Source organism: Rhea americana, unplaced genomic scaffold (assembly GCF_003343005.1).
Source record: "Rhea americana isolate MKP2758 unplaced genomic scaffold, rheAme1 scaffold_190, whole genome shotgun sequence".
NCBI lineage: Eukaryota > Metazoa > Chordata > Aves > Rheiformes > Rheidae > Rhea > Rhea americana.
In genome coordinates this window covers 800,008-815,092 of record NW_028186039.1, presented here as the reverse complement: position 1 = coordinate 815,092, position 15,085 = coordinate 800,008, and the positions used below count along the sequence as shown (strand labels likewise).

The window sequence follows — 15,085 nt, the reverse complement described above, 5'->3', positions numbered from 1 at the left end:
GCTAAGACACTCTTTCCGTCTTTAGCCCTCCCCTAACCAACATAACTATGCTGGCAGCCTTTGAATGCAATTAAGTATTTCCATGTCTGTGACCTAAAGAGAACCAAGAAGAAAAACCTAAATACTTCAGAGGCGAAAAGCTTCCAATGTGTACAGCTTGGCAGTGTATCAAAACAAATGTTAAACCTATATAATAAACTAGTTGCCGAGGATTAAATATGTTGCATTTTGCCTGTGTCAGAAATTCACAGAATAAATGAATTTCGTTAAAGCTCAAAATAAAATATTTTTTCTTTTTTCTTTTAAGTCTAATTCAGTTTTTCAGCAAAATGAAAAAGTGGATGGACATGTCAAATCTACCGCAGGAATTCAGAGAGCGAGTAGAGAGGCTGGAGAGAAATTTTGAAGTGTCAACTGTGATTTTCAAAAAGTTTGAACCAATATTTTTGGATATATTTCAAAACCCTTATGAAGAAACTTCTAAACCACAGAGAAGCAGGAAGCAGAGGTATTTGTGAGGCTTAATGTGACTTTTCCCTGGAAAGAGTTATATATGGTACAGCTTTATGAAAATTAAGATTGTGATTTGTGCTTTAATACTAAGTGAGAGTTCTGAAATGGTAGGACTGCTTTGCTTTGTGGCCTTGACTCCAAAACGCGGTAAATATTGTCGATCTTGCTGGAGTAGTGCTGGTATGAGGCGAGCTTTGTGTCTGCTCATTGTTCACTGTAAGGTTCAGATATTGACTCCAGATGAAGATGTCTCTGTATGTTGGGAAGAGCTACAATGAGATTAATTTCCACAAATACAGCAAGAGCAATACTTAATATGTTTAGCATAAATAACTAGAGGGATACTTTGTCTTGGCAAAGTACCTGCTCGGGTAGTCGATGTCCTGAAATAATCCTTCTCTACAGACTTAGCTGCCTTTGCATGTGAAAGCACTTACAGTTCCGTGCTTTTGGATTATCTCTACTCTAAACATTACTCAGGAGAAGAAGTTGTAATACAAGTAATAATTGCCTGTGTTGAAGGGATGACTGATGCTTTGGTAAAATATTTAGGAAAAATCTGTTGTCATTTATAAACCCCTTGGCATCCTGCTGTTCACAACTCCAGGTGGATTTTGTTACCATTATGACACCATAAAAATAGTGTGCCCAAGAGTCACAGGCCAAAGGCAGCTGTTTGCTCAGAGAAAGGATGAAAAGGTCAATGATGATGTGCTAAATGCTCTGTAGACTTAGATAGGAGGAGTATTAATTACTGAAAAGTGAAATAAGTATGTATGGTTTTGCATTGTGCCTTAGTGTGAATTAAAGTCAGATGATGGCTCTGACTGCTATTTTGAGCAAGGAAATAGTAAGAAACTCTTTGCTGTAGAAACAAGTTTCAGCTTCTTGGAACTGAAGACTGATTTTCTCCCTCTCCCCCCCCCCCCCTTCTTGCTAGACGGGTACCATGCTGTGCTAAAGATCTCTTCAACTTCTGCTGGACTCTCTTTGTCTACACTAAGGGTAGGCTTGCTTTTTTTTTATCTGTATGTTTTGTATATGTTTTGAGTTACTAACTCTTTTATATTGTTTGATGTGATACGCTGTCTCTTAAAGGTAATTTCCGTATGATTGGAGATGATTTAGTAAATTCCTATCATTTGCTTCTGTGCTGCTTGGACCTGATTTTTGCAAATGCCCTTTTGTGTCCAAATAGAAGAGATTTGCTAAATCCGTCATTTAAAGGTATGATGGGACAGATTATTTAAGATCAAATACAATTTTGTTTCCTTTTAAATGAAGTATAAGGTCAGTGGATTTTCTTCTCTTCCTCTCCTCTCTGCTTCTTGCCTGTTCTTGTTTTCAGGCTTACCTGTGGACTTCCATGCAACCGAGATCAAAACCTCTGAAGAGCCTCCATGCATCATTGCCACACTATGTGAGCTACATGATGGGCTTTTAGTAGAAGCAAAAGGAATAAAGGAACACTACTTTAAACCATACATTTCAAAATTATTTGAAAGGAAGGTACATCTTACTAGTTTTAAGAATGAGTGATGGTCTTCAGAGAAATGATCTTGTCTTGAAACCATTTAAATCCTGCAAGTTCTGGAGGAAAGTGTACCAATAGGCAAATGAATTTCTAAGTGATGGGTTCAGGTTTTCTTTGTACATGTTTTAGCAGAAGCAGATTTGACTCGCTTTTCATGATGCATACTGTAAACCCCTTCGTGTTTTGGCTTGTTATGTGAGTGGGAAATCTCTGTCTTCATTTCTTCGCAATGTGAAAACTGAATCACGTACAGTAACTTATTTCTCTAAATCAAATGTTATCTTTTTGTAAATTAGTTTTATGGAATATCTGTAGTGATAGGGTGGGTCCTTGTTCTTATCTTAGCGTTGAGCAAAATACTTCAGAACGAACAGGTTGAGGTTGCAATTGCATGAACTGTTCTATCTGGTTTTGATCCTGGAAGTTATTTCCAAGCTCCGTGGAAACTTCTGTGTAGTCATTCATCAGATCACTCCCTAACCTGCTGATGGAAGAGATTTTAGATAGCAGTAGAGCTTCGGAAGAGTAAGCAGGCTTTGTTCCTGATTGTCTTGCTATGGACATTGTATGCAACAAAATGTCCAGTTATGTTCCTAACCCTTACTCACCTTGTGGCTAAACTGTCATGCAGAATTGGAACAGTTATGATTTTTATCGTATAAAATATTTCTGCTTTTTAATTTTTTAGATCTTAAAAGGAGAGTGTCTATTGGATCTATGCAATTTTACAGAAAACAAGTGAGTTATGGTTTATTTTCTTAAGCATGGGTTTGGGTTTCATTTCTGAAATACATGTCTCTGGATACTGTATCTCAAGTTTTTCTGCTCCTTACTCTTAACATAATTAATTGTTTTTAATTATATGACAAGTGAATCTATTATTGTTTGGCTGAAATGTGTTCTGGATCTGAGATTTGTCAAATATCAAAGGGTTTCGGGTCAGCTGCAGTGGTTCTTCCTTAACCCCAGGTTTTATGGTGTTTGCCTTTTTTTGTTTTTCCTGGCAGTTGTAACCTTTGGAAAGTCTGATATACAAATCAAAATCTTGACTTTGAAGTTAATGGATTTGTTTCTGTACATACCTCAAATACTGTACCTGGGTATGGAAACTTTCAGATAGTTTAATGTATGCAGTTGTCACTTTCCTGATAAGAGCATAAATCTCTGACTGCAACAGAAAAACTCAAGAGGGGAAAAAAAGCAACAATTGCAAAATCTCAAAAAATAGGTTTGGAGCATTTCTGTGTGAGGCTAGTGTAGCTGTTTCAGAAAATTTTTAAAAATCATCTTTTGAAGCTAACTTAAATACAGAGACTAACAGCAGCTGCTTTGTTCGGAATAGCCTTCTGGATTTTTTTTTTTTTTTTTTTGCTTTTTTCAAAAGTACTTAACTTGTTTTTGCAAGATCAGTCTTTATCACTGGTTTGCTTTCTGAGAATTATAAGCAGAGATTGCTAGATTGTTTTAAAACTGCAGGTGAAGCTCTGAAATAGATACAGAACAGTGTTGATATAACCCATATAAAGCAGTGAAGCAAATATAACCATTTAGTATTTATACTTAAAGGATAATAGTATTACTGTAATAATACTGTCATATATGATAATACAGTAGTCCTTATTCTCTTGTAAGTAACTTTAAAGAAAACATGGAAACCTGTCTGTTTTTTATATCCAGATTTGTTCATAAAAATTTATTCATTCTAAAAAACCATGAGAAGATACACCCATAAAATAATTGCAAGTTTGCTATGGGATCACAGAATCACTTGTATTGCAAATACATTGTTATGTTAAATATATTTGTAGGTAAAGAACATCTTGAACCTCGCAGGCAAAGATATTTCATATGTTCACGTATTACATAAACATGCAGACAGTATTTAATGATGCTTGCTGTTTCTAATTTTTATTGCAAAATTTCATTCTGCTTCGCAGTTACCTGTTTAAAGCTTTGCAACCTTCATGAGGTTAAATATTCCTGTTTTACAGATGGGTAAACTGGAATAAAGGCAACTAAGGATTTGTATGGTATCGTATGTTAGTGAAGGTTTTGGGAATAGARACCAGGGGACGGGCTCTTAAATTTTCCCTACCTCTACACCATTTGAAAAGTACTGACCACCAAGTGGCAAAAGTATAAATCAGACTTCCTAATGTGTTTAACAGAACTATGATTATTTTATTCTGTACTTACAACAGGTTAACTTCTTTTCAGTTGAGTATTTTAAAAAGTGTTTGATTTACAACTGTGATGGAAACTAAGTTGTTTCTCCCTGTACTTACTGAGAACCAGGTAGGGATGGTAACTTAGGAAGAAGACTAGGGACTACAGTGGACCCTATAGGGAATAGGGGAGATCTTAAGTAAAAAGAAAGGCAAGGTTTAGCACAAGCAAATTGCCGGTTGTAGTAAAGCATCACTAGCAAATAGTACTACTATTTAAAGTGTTACATGTATGAATGCTTGTTGGTGTCAGTTTTGTACTTTACTGGCATCTTTTTTGTTTCTTCAGCAGTTTAACCTTTGATTATAATACTTTGTGGTTTCTCTTTCAGCAAAGCATTGAATAAAGAATATGAAGAATATGTTCTAACAGTGGGTGACTTTGATGAGAGGGTTTTCCTAGGAGCAGATGCTGAAGAAGAAATTGGCACTCCTCGGAAATTTCCTGCTGATATGCCAGTGGGGAAAACGGCAGCAAGAGCTCATGTAGAGTGTCACCTTCAGCAGCACTTTGAAAAGGTGGTTTGTGTAACATCATCTTCACTTAAAATACTCCCAAGTTTTTTCATCGTTTTACGTTATTTGAATCACAGTGGTGACTTTGAGAAGTTAAATTTCTTTAACTTTTTTCTAAGAGTCAGAAACTGAATGCCTTATGCAGGCTTCAGTGAACCCTCTTGCTAAGGAGAAATGGTTGTATCTTCTCTTCTATGTGCTTTAGTAAGTAACTTTCTTAAAGAGTGTGTGAGTACTTTTGTATGTGTAATACCTTTGTCTAAAAAAAATTGATAAACAATTAAGGCATAAATTAGAATATATTAGGTATAAATGAAGTTTGAACAAAATCCTAATAGGCATACTGTGAAACTTTTACATTGGATTAATTTACTTGTTTTCCTGATATTTCTCTCACAATACAGGAAATGTCAACCTGTTTGCTCTTCTATGGGAAATAACATTCAGGACCTAAAACCCACAAAAGCCTTACTCTAATTTCTTTACAAAAATTAGACTGTAAACAGATAATGTTTCACTATGTTTAAAAATTGTAATATGTAATTAACGAAACTGCTATATGGAAAAATACTTGTTTGATTACTTTTTAAACTGGCTAATGGGAAAAGGGGCACTACCTGTGTGAAAGGATCATACGCTGTTTCATAGTTACTGTACATGCCAATCTGAAAAAAATTAATACTTATTACAATGTGCTAGTGGTGATGTAAATGAATTAGAGTTTTGTTTTTTGTCCCAAATGTAAATGTATTGCCTACTGGGGCAAATTAAGCGTATGATAATTTGGAATAGGTTTATAAATTTGAACTTCAGTTTCTGTAGCATAATGACCTCATTGCCATCCATGCGTGCTGACTATGGGCATAACTTTTGATCATTATTCACCTAGAATCTTCAAAATGTAGTCTATCCTATGTTTACTGCAGTCTGTATTTATAGATCATGGCTTTGGAAAAGCTTTAACTAACTTTTAATGAGTTTTGAGGTCACAGGTTTGATGGCAGCCTACAGGTGGCATTTTCCATGTGACTACTAGTGTCATTTTAATCTTTTGAGTGATTCTGGAGGAGGTCCTTGCTCAAAACGTTTTTGAAACAGTTCTGTTGACTGATTTATTTGCTGATTTATTTTCTGTCTGGCAGAAAAGGTCATTTGCACCTTCAACTCCACTGACTGGAAGAAGATACCTACGAGAAAAGGAAGCTGTCATCACTCCTGTTGCTTCAGCAACACAAAGTGTGAGCCGGTTGCAGAATATTGTGGCTGGATTGAAAAATGCACCAAGCGAACAGCTTATAACTATTTTTGAGTAAGTACCTGTACTGGTGCAGTGTATAATTGTTTGTGTTTCCCTATTATTTCCGGTTTAAGTGTCTTAACATGAGAAAAAACTTCTATTTTTTTTAAATGAACTTTCCTTGTGGAGAAGGATAGCTGAAAAAAATCCTTAAAATTGTCACCTACTGTTGTTTTAATATGAGTTTATTTTTTTGCTGATGGTAATTTAGATCAGGCTTTTGTCTGTTTGAAAGCCAAACATACACACACACACGTATGTTTATTCTAAGCCAACATGAGTGAGTTAAAATATATTAAAATGTATGATAACTATGTTGGTAGAGGTTTTGGGGTTTTTTTCAGGGGAGGGGGAAGTGTTAGTGTCAAGAAATTGAGATTTTTGTCCTGGTGAGCTGGGAAGATAAGACTAAATGCCGCCTAAGGGCTCACCGTTTCTCTTTGATTTCACTCCAGGATGTCTTAGTCTAACTTGATTAGCTTATATTTAAGCCTAGCAGAGTTTGTAATTATTAATCTAAGTTGATCTTCTGTATAACAGTAGCCACATTTTCCACTCCTGTAGTTCTGGTAGCCTTTCCTGATGCTGCTTCAGCTTATCAGTTTCCTCCTTGAACTGAGTATCTGTCATGTGGCAGGCATTCTGGCAGACATCCTAGGGGAGCTATAGCCTTCCTAGTCAAGGTCCTCCTGTTCATGCATCTGAAAGATGCATTAGCCGTTTTAGCTGCTGTATAATGCAGGGAAGTAATACTGGATGAATATTGACAAAAACCCTTGGAATCATCATTTCTGGAATAGAGCCCCTGTTGCGTAGATCAGCTTATTTTTGGCTCCTAGTTGCATGACTGCATGCTGACTGCAATGAAATGCATGTGCCAATGTTGGTGCATAAGCAGCTGAGTATAAATAAAATGCTTATCTGTGAAAGGTAGATTGTGTTGCTTCATAGGTCATAAATAATGATAACTTAATAGCAAATAATTGTAAAATTGTTACGTATTTTTCAAACACCTATGCAAGGTCAGGCTGCCCTTTTTATTTATAGTATAATGTCTAGCAATCTTTTGTAATTAGTCAAAGTGGACATTTAGCACTGAAATATTTGAAATGCAAAAGTAAAATTTCTATAGCAAGCTTCGTAAATAGGCGAAAGTATAACTTTTCTGATATTCTGAAGTTTTTTCTATCACTTACCCTTAAAAGTTTACATTACAAGTGCTTAGCAATATGCATTTCTATTTTTAATGTTTTCTTTTTTTTTAAAGGACTGTTTGATATTTTTTTTGCGTTACTCAGTTAAAATGTTAATTTGTCTGAAATCTCTGAGTGAAACACATACATTTTTTTGTTAAGTAATAACCTAGTCTTTCAGAGAGAGATGTAAATATTAAAACATGGGCGAGTATTGAGTAAACTTCTGAGAGAAGCAAAGCATTCAACAGGTTTATCTTGCACATTGACTCAGCAAGCAGTAAGATACATATTCTTTGGTTAGTAGAGATGGGAGGAACTGTGTTTTGAACTATGTGGAATATCCTGTGCTTTTGAATAATTTCTGTTTCAAATAAAAATTCCTTGGAAGTGTAACATTAATGTATAAATTAATTATAAGACTTTGTTTAAAGAAGACTTAATTTATTTCAATGCTAAAATTTTTTGAAAAGTTCATTGTTTTAACTTGAAGCAAATCAAGACAGTGTGCCCTAATACAAACTTGCTGGAAGTTGCTAAAGTATTGCAATATGGGGTCTTGTCTGAAAACAAGTAAGTCCATTTATTTCAAAAAGTAATATGATGAATTGCTAAGGAGAAAGTCTCAAATACTATAAATTAGTTTTTGTGTAATAGCCTGTAATTAGAATAATTGGGTGTACTACCCTCATCAAACTTGAGCCCTTCACAGCCTTTTAGAAATGCTGGTTCAGGGTAGGTGGTGTTCGTTACATATTGAACTGTTCTGGTTTTCATATCATTGCTAGTTGCAAAGAATAGGGATTGTACTTAAAAAGAGACAAGTGAAAACATAGATTCACCTTTCCTGATTAAAGTTTTTTCTCACTTAAATAGAGAACATAAGAATTGACTGCTAAGCTAGTCTGGTCCTGTGTTGTGTCTGTGCAAATGGTTGGCAATGGGTCATTAGCTGCAAAGTATAATACTGGGGTTGGATTTGAACTGTTTTTTTTTTTTCCTGATATGTTGACTCAACATCTAGACCCATGGACTTTGGAGTCAGAGGTTGTAGCTCTGTTCCTGTATTTAATAGCTGCTGATAGACTTTTCTTCCATGAAATTACCTTTGTTTTAATCCTTTTATTCTTCTCCAAAATCTTTCCCTTGTGCTAGAGGCAGCTAAGTTAGCTGTCTGGATTGTTAGGTGCTGTTACTATGTTTCTCTCTTTATTCAAGTGCATCACTTTGTGTATAAATTATGTCTAATTTCTGTCACTTTATCAAGGTGGTGTTTAACATAATGGAGTACTTCCATAGATGTTTACAGTTGGTTTTCTTTGTTGGGTTTCCTGTTTTTTTAACTACCCAGAATAATCTTATGTCCTCAGCAATAGTGTCATCTCACTATTCGTCCTGCTTTCCAGACCACTGAGAGGTATGCTTAACTGCATTATCCCTATGAGAACCGTTCATGGAGAAGGCTACAGGCACATAGGTTAATAACTGATTGATGGGTAAGAATAAGGAGCCCAGTCCTTCTAGTCCCTTGACACCTTGGTTGTCTAAAAATCTTGGAAAATGATTTGGAAGCCTGTTTATATATATCAACATACTATCTTTTTCTACATCTTCAGTTTTTCTTAAAAAAAATTTATTTCCTATTTTGTGTTGTATTTAGCCATATTTGTACTAGCTCTTTGTCTCCTAATAATTATCAGAGGATGGAGACTAATTTCCTGCAATTGTGAGATCCCTTCAAAGCCCCTTAAAAATTGTTATCCATTTTAATTCTTTCATTTCTGTTACTGAAGCTCACTGTAGCACTAGGTTTACACACCACTGTTTTTAATTCACTGACTTTGTGTTTGAGTTACCCTAGAGCTCTTAGATGAGATCTGTCTAGTTGTAGTTGTCTCTTTGGTTCACTTTACTGATAGGTTCAGACCACTTTTTAAAGACAGTTCATGAGTCTCCTATGGGAGACTGATTTCTCCTATAAAGAAGAATACAGCTGCAGTTCATGTTCCCCTGCAGCAAACACTGATGTACAGAATTGATTTATGTTATCTTACTGCCTTGCCTTATTTGAACATACCTTCATCTGTTGGCTGGGCAGGCTTCCTATTTCTGATGTTTTTTGAGATTTTCATTTTTATACTTTCAGCAAGGTAATATAATCTGAAGAAATAAACACTAATACATAATTATAATTGTATTTAAGCTATTAGTTTGTGGGTTTGCTCATCTTTTGTGTTTCAGTTTGATTTCCAGTTTTTTAAAGGTATTGACTCTTTACTTTGAAAACTGTCACTTACGCTCTCAAACTGTGCCTGTTTGTGCTGGTGCGAAGATGCATTTGGGTTTGTTTGGTTACCTGTTGGAGCGTACTACTTACTGACTTGCTCTTCGCAGATGTGTCTTTCTGCTTAGTGTGCTACTATAGCTCTTGATTTCTTCTGCACTTGTTCTGAAATTCCCAGTATAGCCTCTCTATCATTGTTGGGAAAGGGAAAAAAAGGAAACAATCTCTTTGTATTTTAGGTATTCTCCTTTACTGTTTGTAGTAATACGTATTACTGCCTGATGAGGAAAGCTGAGTAAAACTAGCTTCTCTCCTTTATGTTTTTGGGAAGGGACTAGGGGGGAGCAGAATAATTATTTGTGGAAAAAAGACTTTCTCTTTGCATTCTACTCTAGATCTTGTGCGCGTAGCCCTGTGGAAAGCATCATGAACAGAGTGAAAGAAATAGGTGAAACTTTCTGTCGGAACTACACTCAATCAACAGATGAACAGCCAGGATCTCATATAGGTATGAATGTGAAATGCATGGGATGTTTTAAAATACGAAACCAGGCATATGAACTGCATACCTGTGCTCTCCTGTAAGTATTTAATGCAGTGGGGCTTTGTTTGACTCAGAGCTTATCCAGAAAGCAAGCTTGCTGTCAAATGGAACACTGTTAAAAAGCATTACAGAACAGAACAAGGTTATGGTTCAAAATAGGATAACCAAGAAAGCACTAAAACTTTAGCGGCTGTTAACTTAAACTGTAAATGTTTATTCTTCTTAGATATAAGATTTAAAGAAAATAGGGTATCAATTTGCAGAATTACATAATTAGAAATATTAAAATGCATAATCTTTTAAAAATTTCTAGAATTGCATGCTGTTCTGGTGACTAGAGGATTTCTAAACACACTATTTTGATTTACAAAATCTAGACACACGAGCACACAATTATGTTTTTTAGAAAACCAAATATTGGTCAATTTAGTCTAAAACCATTTGTTAAAACAGCATTGGGCTTCATTGGTGTTGGTTTTAAATTTCAGATTTTGCTGTAAACAGATTAAAACTAGCAGAGATCTTGTACTATAAAATCTTGGAGACTATAATGGTGCAAGAAACACGAAGACTACATGGAAAGGACATGACTGTAAGTAAAGAATTGGCAAAAGAAGAGAACACTCTTCCTAAGCCACCCCAATATCAGTACTTCATGTTGGACAGGAACACATTTGTTATGTTTAGTGATTTGCAATGAGGAGACCATTTAATTTGGCCATAGTGGTGGTTTTGGCAATGCTAATCTGCTTCTAGTCTTTACCATTCTAGATTTCCCTGTAAAAAGAGGAGATTGGGGAAGGTGGGGAAAAAAAGCAGTACTTATTTCTTCAGGCAATAAGTTGTGAATCTGTGCTACAAAAAAGAAACTTCAAATGACACATGTCATTTGACCTAAGTAGGTTAATGACTTGTGTGCTGCTGTGGGCTTACCTGTTCTTCCTTTCTCCTAGGTGCTTTCTGATTGACTGTAAAGAGCAAAACATCCATTATCCAGCTGGGTTTTTTAATCTTTTTGCAGATTTCTTCTGTGTTTTTTCTCAAATATGACAAAACTTTAAGTGTTTTTTGAGATTAAAAAAAATGCTCGTGTTCTAAGTTTGTTAAGAAACATACCTTTCCTATGCTCCCTGACAAGAATGGGTGTATTTTTTAAAAAACAAAGCATGTTAGATTTTTCTGTAGGCTCTATCTAATCTGAAGTTTCTTGCAGTAAGAGTGAGAAAGCTGTAATTCTGCCTGACTTGACACCTTTTTTGTCTTATTTAAAAGAGTTTACTTCTGTTTCCCTAACCTCAGACCACTGACAACTTCCGTAATCTCTTCAGGCTCTCTTAGAACAAGATGTATTCCACCGTTCCCTGATGGCATGCTGCTTGGAGATTGTGCTTTTTGCATATAGCTCGCCTCGTACCTTTCCCTGGATCATAGAAGTTCTTGACCTCAGGCCATTCTATTTTTATAAGGTAAGCAGATACTGTCTTGTGACCGGGTCTATATTAAAAATGGCATTTTCTTACTGGATTGACAGTCTTAGAGGATGATAATTACCCTTTATAGACAATGGTGTAGGAGAAGAATGGTACTAATGGCACAATGCAACGTGCCTATTATTCTAAATTCTGGCTATTCTTAAAATATTTTATCTGGAATGTGTAATGCTTGAGCTGATACTGAAATTTAAAGGAAGAAAACCATTTTGTGAATGGTAGTTAACTGTGGCATGCTGTTGATCAACTTTTAATTCTTGTTATGTACAACTTTGAGTAGACAAAAGCATTCAAATGTATGTTTTACTAACATGCAAATCTATTGACTGCAAGCTATAGGACTGATTGTGTCCTAGTTCTGCCTATTATGGATAAAATAGCAATAATATTCTTTGTCTTTCACTACTCCTACTTATTGCAGGCTTGCTCTGCTAAATTTTCTTCTCCCCYCCCTTTTTTTTTGGTCTTATATAACAGAGCATAAAATATCTTTTCTTGAGTGTTCTCATATTTTTGCTCATGTTTTGGTGTGTGTTGGGGGGGTTGTATGGTTGTTTTGTTGTTTGTAGGTTTGTTTGTTTGTTTGTTTGTTTTCCTCCTCCCCACTTGCCAAATATCCTTTCTGCTCCTTAACTTGTTTAATTCTTTTATCGCCTATTCATATGCCTTCTATGTGTAGGTCCTGGAAATTTTTGCTAGATACATAATCGCTTACTGAAAACGTTAGGAACAGAGCTCTGTTGAGAGAATAATAACCAAAAATAATTCAGTCCTTTGGGGAACCTGTATTTTATATACTATTCTCCCTCCCTTCATTTCAGGTATAGGGCAGTAGTGAAACTGGAACAAATCTGTTAATACTGTTGTGGATATTGGTAGCCTAGATCAGTAGCAGATGCACTGGCATTTTCTCTGCAGATGTAACTTTGTTGAAGAGATTTATATTTCATTTCTATTTTCTGTTCTGTGTATGTTTTATAGTACTTTTTACTTTAAAAGCTTGCTGTCATGAAGACCTCATATGAAAGAGGTCGTATTTATCATTTCACTTATGCCACTTGAAAATTTGTTCTTTGGACACTTAATTCCTATGGTAAAATCAGGTAGATGCCATATACCCCCAGGGTGACCTATTGAAGCATTTCCATCGCTGAAGGTTCTTAAAAACAGACTGAAAATTCATCTGTCAGAAATAACATAAAGTGGGTCTTGCATTGGAGTTTAAGGATGAATTATGACATTTCAGGGGCCCTTTCAGCTGTTACTGATACTTGTACGTGTTAAGGGGTTTAACCTTTTCTGAAATGAACCTTTAAAACAGTCATTTTTCAACCTTTTTGGCTTCTTTCAAGGGAAGGAAAGCTTAAAATTTGTTCTCTCATGTACACAACTTAAGCTGATATATCTTCCTGAATAAGTGTAGATATGCAAAAGAGCATTGCATGTGCTTAGTGTGTTGATTTTGTATATGCTTGGTGATGGTGAGAGAGGGCCTTAAAATACCTTGGGAGTGGGTGGTTTTGAATTGGTAGGATGTTCACTTTCTGTTTTCAACTCCTGGACTGCCTTTGCGAAAGGGGGTTTAAAAAAAGAAAAAAGAAAAACTTTTAAAATTCATACTTTACAAGGAAATGAAAATGTATATTTGGACTTAGCATTTTCCATTTCATGTACCTTAATCCTGTCTTCTAGATATTTTGAATCATATATGTGTATAGACACACACATATACAGTTTTAGTTCCTGAAATGGAAAAGAAGTATTTTGAACGAAGTAAAGGCCTTCAACTGAGATCAGACATTAGATGAAAACCCAGAAAGGCAAGCTGATATAGGAAAGATGTCCCAGGTAGAGCTTTTGAAGAATGTGCTTTTATATTTGCAGAATCTAGGTTCTGTTGGTGCATTGGGAGTGAACTGGATTTTTTTAGAGGGATCAGAAGAGGATTGGAAAGATTAAGATGTGAGGAGGAAGCTGGAGCATTCTACATGGAAGAGAAGTTTTGAACAGGATCCTGAAATGAATAATAATTCGATGGTATTAAGCATGAGTGATGCAACTTCATTTTTTGTATGTGTGCCTTGTTACCATTAGGTAATTGAAGTACTGATTCGGTCTGAGGAAGGTCTTTCCAGAGACATGGTGAAACATCTCAACAGCATTGAAGAACAAATTCTCGAGAGTCTAGCCTGGACTCGAGAGTCAGCACTCTGGAACGCTCTCCAGGCTTCAGAAAACAAGGTCCCAACCTGTGAAGAAGTATGTTAGCTGTTTTTCTTTTATTAGCTGATTTGTGTTCTATTTTATACAGCAAATCATTCAAATGGGACAATTTTGCAGAAAAYGTTTATTAATAGATTGGGACAAAGAAGGGAAAGCTGTTTATCTTACACCAGCATTTCTTGTTTCTCAGGTAATATTTCCCAGTAATTTTGAAGCAAGCAATGGAGGAAGTGGACTTGGACATTTGCCTATGATGCCAATATCTCCTATAGTTCATCCTCGAGTAAAAGAGGTTCGGACAGATCTTGGTGGGAGTTTAAGACGAGGTATGTTCAAGGTTTCTAATGGACTTTAAGTGTGTAGTTTTATTTATTTATTTTTTTAAGACTACTTTAGAATTACAAAGAGCAATCCTGAATCTGAATTAAGCATTGCTAAATGGAAAGACTTTCAGTCTAGGTGCATCCTGTCAAACAATTCCTGTGTTTTATTAGCAGCAGATGTTGGTAATAATGCTTCATTCCTGCACTGGAGCAGGATTTTCCTTTGTTTTGATGAAAAGGGTGCCTTGCTCTTTGGATGGGTTGTCATCTCTGACCATTAGTGTCATGTCCTTTGCTATTCGTGTTTTTTTTTCAGCTTTTTCTCATTTTAGATTGCAGGGTTTTTAGATTACAGGTATAGCTTCCTCTCTGTGGCTTCTAGCATTTTTGAGAGGTCTCACTACTGTTGCAGTCTCATTATTCTTATCCTTCAGACCAAGTGTCTCAGTCTCTGCTTTTCTTTTCCCTCAAGTCCAGTGATGTTTGCCACTGACACCTCTTACTTTTCTTCTTGGAATGACAGAGGCATATCTCTTCCTCCTTCCTACAGAACTTTTTTTGTGGGGTGAGGAGGAAGATAATGGAGGGTAACTGAGCAGGTAGTACTGTTTTCCTCCAAAGAACTGCCTTGCTCTTTCCTGAGAAGAAGAAGAAAACACTGCAAAGGAACTGCTGCTTTCATTGTTTCATAGTCTGCAGGTTCTTGCTGGTTCACTGACTGATGCTATGATGCTGACTCCTTTTGTGTATGTCTGACAAATTGTATCATGGGACTGTTTTTAAAAAAATACATCCTTTTCCTAATGCACTAGAATATAAGCAGTTGCTGTAGATGTTGTGGTGAATTGTTTGATAGAAGGCAAAGCAACCTGGAAATAGTATCTTATTGACAGAGGGGAGTGGGACCTTACCTTGTATGTGAGAGTCTGAAATCAAATGCTCT

At 35.9% G+C, this 15,085-nt stretch overlaps 1 protein-coding gene across 2 annotated transcripts in view; it reads left to right on the top strand.

Annotated features, from left to right (window-relative positions):
• RBL1 (RB transcriptional corepressor like 1) overlaps positions 1-15,085 on the top strand; it is a 28,781-nt gene that overhangs the window by 1,877 nt on the left and 11,819 nt on the right. Inside the window, exons 3-14 of one of the 2 annotated variants that reach the window (XM_085302626.1) lie at positions 308-508; positions 1,454-1,518; positions 1,612-1,740; positions 1,862-2,022; positions 2,736-2,785; positions 4,605-4,791; positions 5,931-6,097; positions 9,958-10,070; positions 10,595-10,698; positions 11,435-11,572; positions 13,691-13,855; positions 14,010-14,145. In XM_085302626.1, the coding sequence (XP_085158752.1) occupies positions 308-508; positions 1,454-1,518; positions 1,612-1,740; positions 1,862-2,022; positions 2,736-2,785; positions 4,605-4,791; positions 5,931-6,097; positions 9,958-10,070; positions 10,595-10,698; positions 11,435-11,572; positions 13,691-13,855; positions 14,010-14,145 (1,616 nt within the window). The remainder of the gene's footprint in view (positions 1-307; positions 509-1,453; positions 1,519-1,611; positions 1,741-1,861; positions 2,023-2,735; positions 2,786-4,604; positions 4,792-5,930; positions 6,098-9,957; positions 10,071-10,594; positions 10,699-11,434; positions 11,573-13,690; positions 13,856-14,009; positions 14,146-15,085) is intronic. The other variant, XM_085302627.1, reaches the window with a different exon arrangement.